The sequence below is a fragment of the Siphateles boraxobius genome, unplaced genomic scaffold (assembly GCF_051911475.1).
Source record: "Siphateles boraxobius isolate OS27281-9 unplaced genomic scaffold, OSU_SipBor_1 31, whole genome shotgun sequence".
In the NCBI taxonomy this organism is placed as follows: domain Eukaryota; kingdom Metazoa; phylum Chordata; class Actinopteri; order Cypriniformes; family Leuciscidae; genus Siphateles; species Siphateles boraxobius.
In genome coordinates, this window is record NW_027508931.1 from 9,869,040 (window position 1) to 9,881,760 (window position 12,721).

Sequence of the window (12,721 nt, forward strand, 5' to 3'; positions counted from 1 at the left end):
GAATCTGCCTGCCTTTTAAAATATTTATTTCAATATTATTCTAGAATTCCACTTAAAGGAAATTAGAGAAAAGGGAATTTTTTTGTTTTATTGTTTCATCGAAAGTTCTAGATTAGATTACAAAAATGTAACAAAATGCAGCAAAATTGTTACCAAAATGCAAACGCATGCATTTGTAGCCTAGTAAACATTATTCAAAACATACACAATATCTTGTTTTTTTCATTTCCTGGTGTGTTTGTATCTGAACTTTGCCCATCTATATATAAAAAAAACCATAAATATAATTATTAATAATAACAATTATTAACAACAATATTAGTAAATTATTATTTGTGTCTATTATTTGTGTCTGAAAATTAAATTATTAATTTTTAAGAGGCCATGCATTATTGCTATAAAATGAGCTTCACTGAATGCACATTCTAGGTTCCACTTTGCAGAGATGGAGTTTTGAAAAGCATGTCCTTCAGCAGCCACTCAAAATAAAAGTGCTTTGAGACTCAATTCAATTCAACTTTATTGTGTGATATTATTATTGAATTCTCACTTGAGCGCTGCATGCTTTATTAAATCAATAGGGCACAGAAAGCAAATCACTCTAGCACAGGGTTATTTCTTCCTCTATCACTCTATCGTGTTAAAGTGATTTTAGGCTGAAGTTTCTCTGTTCATAGAAGCCCACGGTTTTTACAATAAATGTATCAGGGAGAAACTCATGAACACTCTACCTTTCAAATATTCATTTTATACAATCCGAATTGGACTTTCAATATTTTTTTCCAAGCATGGAGAATGTATACAGCATGAATCCTTCTACAGAAGCAAGCCCAACTTCAAAGTTTTTGTCTGAAAACCAGAAGTATTAACCTGTTCTTGTGATGATGATGCATTAATTAATTAATTAGTCTCCAAATTATTATTTATATACAACATATATATATATATATATATACACACACACATACACACCGTTCAAACATGCAAGTTCTGTGTCAACCTGCTATTATGGGGCTAGGTGTGAATGATTTATTTGTCTAGCGACAAGATCAATACAGATCTGGCTACAAATGACTATATGATGGACCTTTAAATGCTCTCCTCTCATAGCTGACACTCAGTTAGATTGTGAGAATGTATTGCATATTGCATTATTTTAATGTATTCTACTGCTATAGTGTGAATCCTATAAATTGCAATGCATTGCCATTAATGAATCTTGTTATATTTGACTTCAGTATGACTCATTTGGCAAAGCATAACACAGTTCACTTATCTAATTAAGTTATGAAGCGACTTTGCATTATATTAACATTACAAAAAAAAATCATAAATTGGCAAACAAAAATACTAATTAAAATCAATACTTGGCGTCTGTATTGATTCAGTATTGTCTTAAAATCGTATTGCAGTTCTAGACTGTATTGATTTTCCTCCCACTTGTAGTCTTCACAGATCCCATGGGAGATACTTTATATTCTCAGCTGGTTTAGGTTGATTTAATTTAAGTATATACTTGAATTTAAGTTATTTATTTGCTTGGTGCGGTGAGACTGTTTGCAAGTCTTATATATCATCACTGAAGAAGTTTTATACTGTATACAAATTATTTTTCCAGCAGCTGACATGCATTTTGCTTTATTGCTTTTCACAGATATGATTTTTTTTGCCCAATCTGTGTTATTACAGCTATTTTTACAATGTATGTACCCAGTCTTTGTGTAATTACAGCTATTTGTACAATTTAAAACGCCATTTCTTGTCAGCATAAAACTCGTCCAAAATAATTTTAAAAAAGTAATAGTACAATCTGAGAGGTATCATTCAGGTAGCCTATACATATAGGGTGAGTTTAGCTATTTTCTAAACAATAAAATCAGATGCCAAAACTCGTTTATACAAGCTGAATCGTTTATGTAAATGAGACCTTTTCAACTCATGTATGTGACACATCTTGTTTATTTTCCAGACAGCTTAAAACGGCAACAGGATTTGACTTCAAGCGTATCAAGATTGGCCTTTGCCCTCTTCTGGTTGGGAATTTAGATATTTTCTTCATCTGACATTTAAAACCCCCACAGAGAGGAGAGATGAAGGCAAAAGGACAGAGCATTCCCAGAGGTCTTCAACAGGATAGCTCTTACCTGAACTACACACTGTAAGTCCCCAGTAAGGGCCTAACAACAGTGACATGTTAGACTGGAGTACACTGCTGAAAATTCAGCTTTGTCATCACAGGGATAAATTACATTTCAAATAAAAATACAGTTCCATCAGGACCACTATCGTCAAATACGATTGACAATTAGCATATTTTGGATTGGCGGTATGGTGCCGTTCTGGGCGAGAACTCCCTGCGCATCCATGCAGCCTAGCATGGATAATAGCAGGGAGAGCAGCAATAACCCCCCTTAGGGTAAACAGAACAGAACCAACATGAATGCATGCAATATCGTTAATTCAAGATTTAAAGTACAACCTAATTCGAGAATTTATTCTGATTCAAGGGGAAAACAAAATCCTGACTGCCGAGAGGAGGAGTATAATTTTTTGTAACGGATAATGGCTCAAATGTGGTTGCAGCATTCAAGGATTATGTCCGACTCTCCTGTGCTGGCCATAATATCAACTTAATCTTAAAACATGTATTTGACCACTTGGACGAGAACAACCCAGTGCACAGCAACATCATCAAGCTGTTTAAGGACACAAAGACCCTTGTCACACACTTCAAAAGAGCAGGGTAAAATAGCATACAATTTTATGTCTTCCTGGTAAAGCTGCTTATATAATTTGAAAGAAATTAAAGTGAAATAAATAAAAAGAAGCTACTGTAATTTATACCTGCACAGGTATTTGTTTTTTTTACTCAATTTTAAATAAATCTCTTTTTTTAAAATAAATGTTGTTTTCCCAAAATAGAGGCCAATGAATTGGAATTTATGTCACCGTAACATCCATTTTTCTTGTGCAATCTCTTTATATTTTAGGTTGCAAAAAGCACTGGACCAGTCACTGAAGCAATCTGTGGAGACGAGGTGGAATACCAGACTAGCAATGCTCCAATCTGTTAATGATGCTCTGAGATCTGGGAGGCTGCATGACATCCTGCTTCGCCGAAACGAGCTCCGTTACCTCAACAACATAGACTGCGAACTTCTTGAAGACATCATCCAACTCCTGAAACCTTTCGATGAGGCAACCAGGCATCTCTCCACTGATCAGACACCTACCCTTCACCTTGTCCTCCCGACCAAGGCTACTCTACTGAGGGGTTTGTCGATCCAGGATGGAGACAGTGTGATTGTAAAAGAGGTAATACAATACATTTCTGATTTTCATTTAGTTGGTGGTCATTCAAGTAGCAAACATAAGCAGTGCAATGATGTTGCAAGTATCGTCATGCTCCTCCTCCCCTAGCTGAAAGGGAAGTTAGCCCAGGCAGTGGAGATGAAATTCAAAGTCCACCTGTACCATAAGGTAGCCACAGCTCTCTCTCCAAGCCTGAGGAGTTTCTTGAGGAAAACTCTCAACGATCAGGAGTATGAGGAGGTCATCAGCACCCTGACAGCACTCACAGAAACAGCAGGGACAGATGAGAGAGTGAGAGGCCTTGTGGAGAAAGAGGGTGAATAACACTAGCATCAACAGCATTTGCAGAGCAAATGACAAAATTTATTTTAATTTATTTAGAGTGACACACACATACAGGACAGGTGTGAGGATTACCTTATAGGTAATGTTTAATATAGGTGTGTTAGACAATTGAGTATGTTAGACTACAAAGAACTAGATTGTAAATGACAATGTTCTATAATAATCTGTCTTTTTTCCTGAAGATCCACCCCCAGAGCAAGGAGCTATGGAGGTGCATAACTTTTTTGGAAGTTGTGTAGAAGAGGATGAGAGGAAGGAGGACAGTGGTGATATGGAGTCACATGGTCGCCAGTTGGTGCTGCAATACATGAGTGACACTAAGTTGACACGTTTCCAGTGTCTTCTTGACTTCTGGCGGGAGATGTCAGGTGGGCTCGTACCAGTTGCCAAGAGGCTGCTAGCTATCCCCGCAACAAGTACTCCTTCTGAGCGTAGCTTCAGTGTTGCGGGAAGACTGATAGAGGAGAGGCGTTCTACCCTCAATCCAGAAAATGTAGATGCACTTTTGTTCCTACACAGCAACATATAGCTAAGATGGACTCATGATGCAAGAGCATAATTGATGAAAATTCAATTAACATGTAATAAAAAATATATATAAATATAAACTATAAATGTATTGTTTACTCAACAATAAATGAGTAAAATGCAGCTTTATGTGCTGTTTGGGTTTATTTAACTATTGTAGACATGGTGTGAACTATGTACTGTTTTTCTTTTATTTGCTGTCTTCCATTTTCTGGAGAAAATCTAGAAACGGGCTCAGCAGCTGGTCTAAAACAGGATGGAGAGCAGATTAAATCAAATTCTATGTATTAACTAAACACTAATTGAAGAAAAAAATATATGGGAGCGGTACAGGAGCGGGAGTCAGTTTAAACAGGAGCGGGATGGGAGTGGGAGTCAATTTACCAGGAGCGGGATGGGATGGGATTATTTTTTAAACTTTGGTCTGGGAGTGGGACGGGACAAGATTTCTTTCTATGGGAGTGGGACGGGACAGGAGTGAAAATCCACTCCCGTGTCATCCTCTATTCTAGAGGGGGGGGCAGGGGTGAAATAATTTTTACAAAACTGTTTTTTTTTTGCTATCGTTGTTTATCGTTGTATGCATATTATTTTGTATTATTCTATCTTTGTGGATTTGCTTGTTCACGTGACAATTCGCATCACATTCGCGGGAATCGCGGCAGAATAACGTCTGTCTCCTGCACGCGAGAGAGGAGAGAAGAAGAAAGCTGAGCTGACATCGCATTTGTCTATCGTCCTTTCACTGCTGTGTGCAGTTCATAGGTAGGCTATGTCTCCAAATGAGTTTATGTCTTATATTTATATCATATTATGTTCTTATATTAGAATATCAAATCAGCAAGAGGTCCGTTTTCCCGTGCACAATTGCAACTGTGTTATTGATGTTAAGCAACAGTTAAATTAACAATAATTTAACATTGGGAGTTATTTTTAAACACAATATTGTTTGTTTTCCCTTTATTTCGCCGACTAGAATTTCAAAATGAAACCGTATCAGAGTCTCAATGCAACAGACAGCGATGATTTCTTGACTGAAATCCGCGTTTGGAACGAATCACTTGCTCCTTTCCCGAATGAATCAGCCGTTTGAACGAATCGGTTGAATGAATGAATCCCTCAACTCACTTATTAAGACTGTGACTTGCCACTGCCTACTGGCGGTTTTAGTTTCATATTTAAAGTACCCTTTAATTAAAACGTTAAAATTAGAAATCATTTCATATTTAAATATTGATTTAAAAAAAAAAATCTCATAGCTTTATTTATGCGATGCTGCTTCTGTGTCACCTCTGCACTGCAAAGATGGATTTTGATTGAATTAATTAATTTGACTGGTAACAGTGGTACTGTATAATTATTGTATAATTAAGTAGCCTATTATTGTATAAATAAGTATAATTACTGAATAATTTGAATGTTAGTATTTGACATAAAAGGTGATTCATAACTCTAAATAAGTCTAGAAAGAATGTCCATATACAGTATAGGTGAAAATGTCCCTGGAAATCAATTTAAGGTGGCAAATTAAATTAATTAAAAATTAATTAAAAAATTTTAATTTCTGTCACTGCTGTGAACTGACCACTGCATAGAATATGAAAAATATGAATATCTACGTGAGTCTGCTGTTAACAACAGGCCTAAACCAGCCATGGCACCAGCACAAAAACACAATCAGTAAAAATCATCTAATTATTATCAACAAAACATTGAAAATATTGAGATATATTTTTGTCAATATTGCACACCCCTAATGTACGGTATGAATTTTGATTTCTTCAGGTCTTAAAAAGCCTTAAATTTGACTTTAAAAAGTGTGCAGGAACCCTGTAAACGGTTAGACATAGTTACCTAACAAGTCAGTTATTTTCAGTAAATGAATTAATAAGCTTCTTGGTCCCCATTGCTTTTGCTCTACAGTTCTCACCAAAATGAAGAGAAAGAAGGACATCATGTCAATTACAGTTACTGTGACTAATACTGATTATGTAATGCAAATGTGAAAATATAATGGAAATGCAAATACATTGTTGAATGATTATAAACATGGTATTTTGCCTGTTAATGCCTGCAGTGCAGTGCAGAAAATGATATGACAACAGTAAGGTCTAAATGTAACTGGCCCCTCTAACAGTACAACTGGCCCCAGCTTGCCCCCCCTAGTTGAAATGGTCTAGAACCGCCACTATACATGGGTTTTGATTCTGTCCTGACAACACAGACCCTCTGCCACACCCGAACGCCCCCCACCCTGATGTCTCGAGTCAGTCAGTCGGACCGCGAGTGTGACTTCATTTATCTTTGTTAGTCCACTGCTGCTCTGGAGGGATAATTAGTCCTGTGTGGGTTGGAAGAACCAGCCAAGGAAAAAACGTGTGTGCATGTGTGTGGAGAGAGAGAGAGAGAGAGAGAGAAAGAGGGAGACCCAGGTGTGTGAGCTTCTGTAAAACTACACAAAGCAAATCCTTTTAAAGGGATAGTGCTTTTAACCCTTTTGAGGTAGTGTCACATGGGACAAGATCCCATAAGGAAAAGCAGACTCTAAAAAAGTGCTGTCTTCTCACCTTGTGGATTGTGTATGTGAAAAAGAGAGGGAGAGTTGCTATATCTAATCATATGTTTGGAGAAAGTATGTTAGGTCCCCTGAGGCTCCACTCACTATCGCTCTTTATTTTCTTTCTTTCTCATTCATTCATTGGACCAAGAACAAAAGCACAGATTAGCACTAGATTTTTACGGTTTCTGAAGAAAATGTGATGCTTGCATAGAGATAGATGAATACATAGATAGATACATAGATAGATAGATCAATGTTAATAAATGTACAGTATATTAAAATTATAGAATTAATAAATTAATTAATATTAGAGTTTTGTCTATATATAAAACCCTAAAAACGAAAATGTAATCTTGTTACTATTAATATAATTTATAAAAAATTATTAGTATTTATAAATGTAGGTTTTTATTTTAGGTTTATTATAGGCTTTTAGCATGTTGCTATGCAGTTACTAGGTTATTCTGCACTGTAAGAAATGATATGATCAATAAGTCATGACAACATATGTTTTTACATTACTTTAACTCATCAAAATAAGTTAAGCAATTTTCTAAAAATTATTTAAGTTGAAATTACATACAGATTGTAGTTAAAATTTTAGGCAGCAAGGTTTTTTTTAACAATTTTTTTTTTTTTTTTTTTACATTTTGGGTGAAGAAAATGTGAGTTATGCTTGTCTCAGTTTTGTGTGTAAAAGTTATCGCCATGGTGCTGTGGGTTGTTACCAGGGTGTTTCTATGCGTTTGATCTGTGTAATATTGCACAATACAATATTGCACAATATTTTCATGATTTGTTATCACAACTTTTTTCTTTTGACAAATCACTTTATATTCACTAATGTTATTCAGATAATATAATATTTTGAGTTTCTGTTGAACTAATCTCTTTCTAACTAATTTTTTTTTAATTTGAACTCAAAATTTTAGGGCAACCAGGTTCCTCTTTTTAAGTTAAACCAACAATCATTTTTTACAGTGTAGGTTTTTTGATGGATTTTTAAGCTTGTTTAACTGCTTTGCAGTTGCTGCGGGTGGCTGCTGGCTGGTTGCTTACTGCTGCTTTCCAGTGGAAAAGTCACTACCATGATGCTAGGGTTTTTTAGGTGGTTGCCAGGGTGTTACTATGCAGTTGCTAAAATAATCTGAGTTTTTTGCATATTGCTATGTAGTTGCTAGGTTGTTCTGGGTGGTTACTAAAGGGTTGCTTAAAGGCTCAAAAGTCTATGATATTCTAGTCTAGATATGCCTCAGGTCCCTCTTTCAATGTAAACCTGTTTTTTGTTTTTTTTCCTGAAATTGTAAGTCTGATTGCATAGAAAACTACCATACCCTGATTTAAAGCACAAATTAAATGTGTTGAGTTAAACACTGGTTAATGGTTTGTTTAAATCCTTTACATTAATTATAAACAATAGTAATACAGTAGCAAGCACTTATTCTTCTTCTGCATTATTCATTTTTTCTTTTAATTTCAGCAAAGTGATGCTATAACTGTCTACTAGCACTTACAAATCAATCCTTTTAGAGAAAGGGAAGGTGTGTGTGTGTGCTTGTATCCTAAGTGGCCTCATGGTACTTGATATGATTTCTGTGTTCATTGATGGGTGGGCACGCTCTCTCTCTCTCTCTGACTCTCTCTCTCTCTCTCTCTTCTCTCTCTCTCTCTCTCTCTCTCTCTCTCTCTCTCTCTCTCTCTCTCTCTCATTGCCGTGTTTGGTTGTATCAGTCGGATTTGTGAACGTGAGAGCGCATGTGTGTCTGCAGTGCTGCTTGGTCATTTGAAACGGCAGTCTCTGCCTCCTCTCGGACTGTATGTGTGTGCGAGTGCGTGCATGTGTGTGTCCGTCCTCAGGGAGGAGGGAGTCTAACAGGCTGTTTGAGATCAAAGAAGAGACATTTCATTTGGATGAAGGACGGAGCTTGAACAGTGCTTTGGGATTTCTGAACGGAGGGGAAGACGTTGAGGAGAGAAGTAGGGAGCGTACGGCCACGGGAACGGGAAACTATACAGTGTCCTGTGAAAGAGTATACAATACATTTCTTGAGCGTTAGCTAAATATTGCCTGGACAATTTTGGTGGTGCTGTAGAGCGTGACGATTGCCTTTAGGGTTTCGGCACGCAACTTGAACATTACTTAAACGCTTGTTTGCAGTATAGACATCATGGCTGTGCAACTGATGCCCGAATCTGCCGTCTGCCTGCTTATGGTGAGTACAGTGCTCTTTGAGCCAACTCTGAACACATGCACACACTTAAACACACCCGCGGGATTTAGATTTATGAACTATCTGTCACATTTGACCTGATGGGTTTGACTGCTGCACAGTCTTTCCTTTTTTTTTTTACTTACACACAAAAGCAGTAGCACGTGCACTCTGCAGCACCGCCAGCAAACGCTGACCGAATTGCAGCACGCCACACTAACATTGCAGTGAAAAACCTCTGACAGGTGCCCTGACATCAGCATCTAACAAACATTCGCCGTATATGTCGTCTCTTGTACAACCGCTGCTTTGAAAGAAATCTGGAGTTCAGCGGACGCACATTTGCAGAGTGTGCTTTTCAAACACTGGGGTCTTATTACTGCACGATGGGCTTCTTTTTATTAGTGCTGATTTTTGTTTCGCTGACTTTGTGTATGTGTGCGCGCTCAACCTGTTTGGCTGAATAAGCTGTTTGGCTTCTTTTTTTTTATTTGGGAATTGTGTGAAATCAGGTAGATGATGATTATTGATCGTGTGCACCTGTTTCAACACCGTTGAGTTTGCCTATTGTGCTTTTGAAAGGTGTGGAGAAAGGCTGTGAAGCTGAAAGAGAGAGGGGGCGTAGCGTAGACTGGTGTTGGATCACCTCTGGAAAGACGAGGAGAAAGCATGTCACTCGCCTCACCCCTCTGCCCTACCTGTAACAGCTGTCTGTCTCCATGGTGATAGGCCACGGTGAGGAAGACAGGGAGAGAGAGAACGAGAGAGCAAAGTGCTCTGCAAATAAGCTTTCATCTTCTATTTCTCATTTTCTTTTATCCGCTTCTATCACCTCTGACACTGGAGTTCAGAATAGCTTGGGAAAAAAAATCCACAATTGCTTCAGAAGATCCATCCAGGGATGCAGTGATACAGGAATTTGGGCTGTTACTGTTATGAGATGCACAAATAGCTTAATGGGATAGTTCACCCAAAAATTTAAATTTTGTCATATACTCACCGTCAAGTTGTACTTGTTCTGTTGAAAACAAAAGAAGACATTTTGAAGAATGTCGTTAGTCAAACAGTTGACGGTAGCCATTAACTTCCATAGTAGGAAAAAAATACTATTGAAGACAATGGGGTCAATCGAGTGTTTGAGTAACGACATTCTTCAAAATATCTTCTTTTGTGTTCAACAGAGGAAAGAAATTCATACAGGTTTGGTACAACTTAAGGGTGAGTAAATGTTGACACAATTTAAATTTTTGGGAAAACGATCCCTTTAAGTACTGTTTTGTTTGTTTTAAAACACATTGTGCACACTACAATTAAAATGCTATAATGTACAGTAAAAAAATAATAAGAAGAATTGTGGATAACTGTGGATAACAATTTTTGTTTGCTGGCCTTAGAATGAGTTTGCTGTTTGAACTGAAAAATCTTAACGATATATCCATATTCCATACCTTATTGATTATTGCTACTATTAGAGTTTTTTTATGTCGATGATGTTATTTTTTTATTTTTAATAATTTATTTTTTATGAAATTAGATAAATAATTGTCCATGAAAATGCCCTGGATTTATTTTATTTAAATGACCTTTGCCGTTATCTAATGCGTTACATTATAATGTTGTTATGCCTAAATTCACTTGTAGCATTTAAAATGATTGATTTGAGATTTTAGTGTTTTATTTTTCATTTATTTTAACAAAATAGTATAGAATTTATATATTTTAAAATTTCGATCTATCGATCCATTTTATCGAGATTTATAGTTTATACAGTATAAATGTATATCTTCTGTTCTCCTTGTCCTTGTGAAGGTCTCTCGCTCTCTCTCTCAGTTTCTCATCGTTCAGAAATGTTGCCAAGACGGTCAGATGATTCACACATACACATTCGCACATGCGTTTACATACAAACCCTGTTCCAAATATAGACAGCTGAACGTGTTGAGTATTCCTAAAGGCTCTTCATCGCTCCTTGTTTTTAGGCAGAGATGATTGCATTTTCTTCGTATAATTTATTCATTATACTGCCTCAGTGGCTGTATGTTTTTATAAAGCCAGAGTGCACATTCAAGTACACACTTCATCATGTTAAATCTTTGGTAACACGTGAAATATTAACATGATTTTGGGCTGCTTTTGGATGAATATTAATGATGTATCTGCAGTGAGCATTAATATTTCAGTCAGAACGTTAATTAAGATACTTGACATTTGTAAGAGGCAAGAAATCACAATAAAGCACAAGCATGAATCCATGGGAAACACTGTGGCTGTGTCCTTCTCATTCTTTCTCACTCTGAGGGAGACATCTGAGGGTAAATGCCTGCCAACCAGGCCTCCTTCCTCTCGCTCTCATTAGTCTTCCAATAAAAGCAGCAAACACTTCATATTTTCATTAATCTCCTGCATTTCTCTGAGACACTCAGACATGATTCAATGTCACGGTGACATCACTGCCTACATCGTTTTCCTTTGAAGCACAAAAACCTAGACGGTAAAATATGATCAAAGTTATCGGTCGATCTGGGGGGATGCTGCAAATTATGCACACGGTATGAACAGAAAACTGCCTCTTTTTTCGCTGTTTACGATTTGCATGCATCATGGGACTGTGGTACTGTAGAATTCATAAATAAAAAAAGTGAAACTGAACATATATAGCTGTTTTTCCCCCCAGGACGTTGTACTCGATCTGAGCAGGAAACTGGATTAATTTATTTGTCGTTTATAATTTGAATACATCATGGGAGATTTTTTGGATGATTCTACACACACCCACACACACACGCACGCACGCACGCACACACACACTATAGTCTCACTGAGGCTGCATTTATTTGAATTAAAAAATAAAACAGTAACATTTGAAAATATCATTACAATTTAATATAACTTTTTAATTGTAATATATTTTAAAATGTAATTTATTCCTGTGATGGTAAAGCTGAATTTTCAGCATCATCTCTCCAGTCTTCAGTGTCACATGATCCTTCAGAAATCATTCTAATATGCTGATTTGCTGCTCAAGAAACATTTCTTATTGTTGACAACAGTTGCATAATATTTTTGGTGACACCTTGATAGTTTTTGTTCATGATTCTTTAAAGAATAGAGAACAGTATGCATTTTAAATGGAACTCTTTTGTAGTGGTTTAAACATCTTGCTGTCAATTTTGATCAATTTAATGCATCCTTACTGAATAAAAGTATTTATTTCTGTAATACTGTGAATAAATTTTTGTATTATCAAAATGCATTATCACTGTAATACTGGGGCTACATTAACATCTAATTAGCATCTGTTTGTTTTATACAATTGAATATAAATAATAATAGCACTTTGCATTTCACCTGCAGAATTCATGGATTTATGACACAATGTCTCAGATGGTGACACACCCACACGCCCCACACAGCATGCGGTTCCTGTACTAACCCATCTGTTCGACTACCATGGTTACAAAATGGTATACGACCCCACCTATCAGCTCGTCCTTAGCCATCTTGCCATCAAACTAAATCAATTTACAGAAACAGTCTGTGACTGAAGATGTTCACCTAATAGGCTCATATCTTCTGCTTTGTCAAAATATTGTATTTATTGTTTACACACTTTTACAGTGGCTCTGACAATTACTCATCATCACACGTCTCTCGCTTCTGATGAATACTTTATTAGTTTCAGTATCCTGCTGTCATATAATGTTATCACCAGCGCAGTGTATGCAGCCTAACAATGCAAGCTTTCTTTCTAGGAAAATCTGCTCCT

At 36.6% G+C, this 12,721-nt stretch overlaps 1 protein-coding gene across 1 annotated transcript in view; it reads left to right on the forward strand.

Annotated features, from left to right (window-relative positions):
- Positions 1–8,469: 8,469 nt before the first annotated feature.
- Positions 8,470–12,721, forward strand: part of frmd4a (FERM domain containing 4A) — a 183,991-nt gene continuing 179,739 nt past the window's right edge. The window contains exon 1 of the mRNA XM_077193670.1: positions 8,470–8,958. Coding sequence (XP_077049785.1) covers positions 8,914–8,958 — 45 coding nt within the window. The 5' untranslated portion in view covers positions 8,470–8,913. The remainder of the gene's footprint in view (positions 8,959–12,721) is intronic.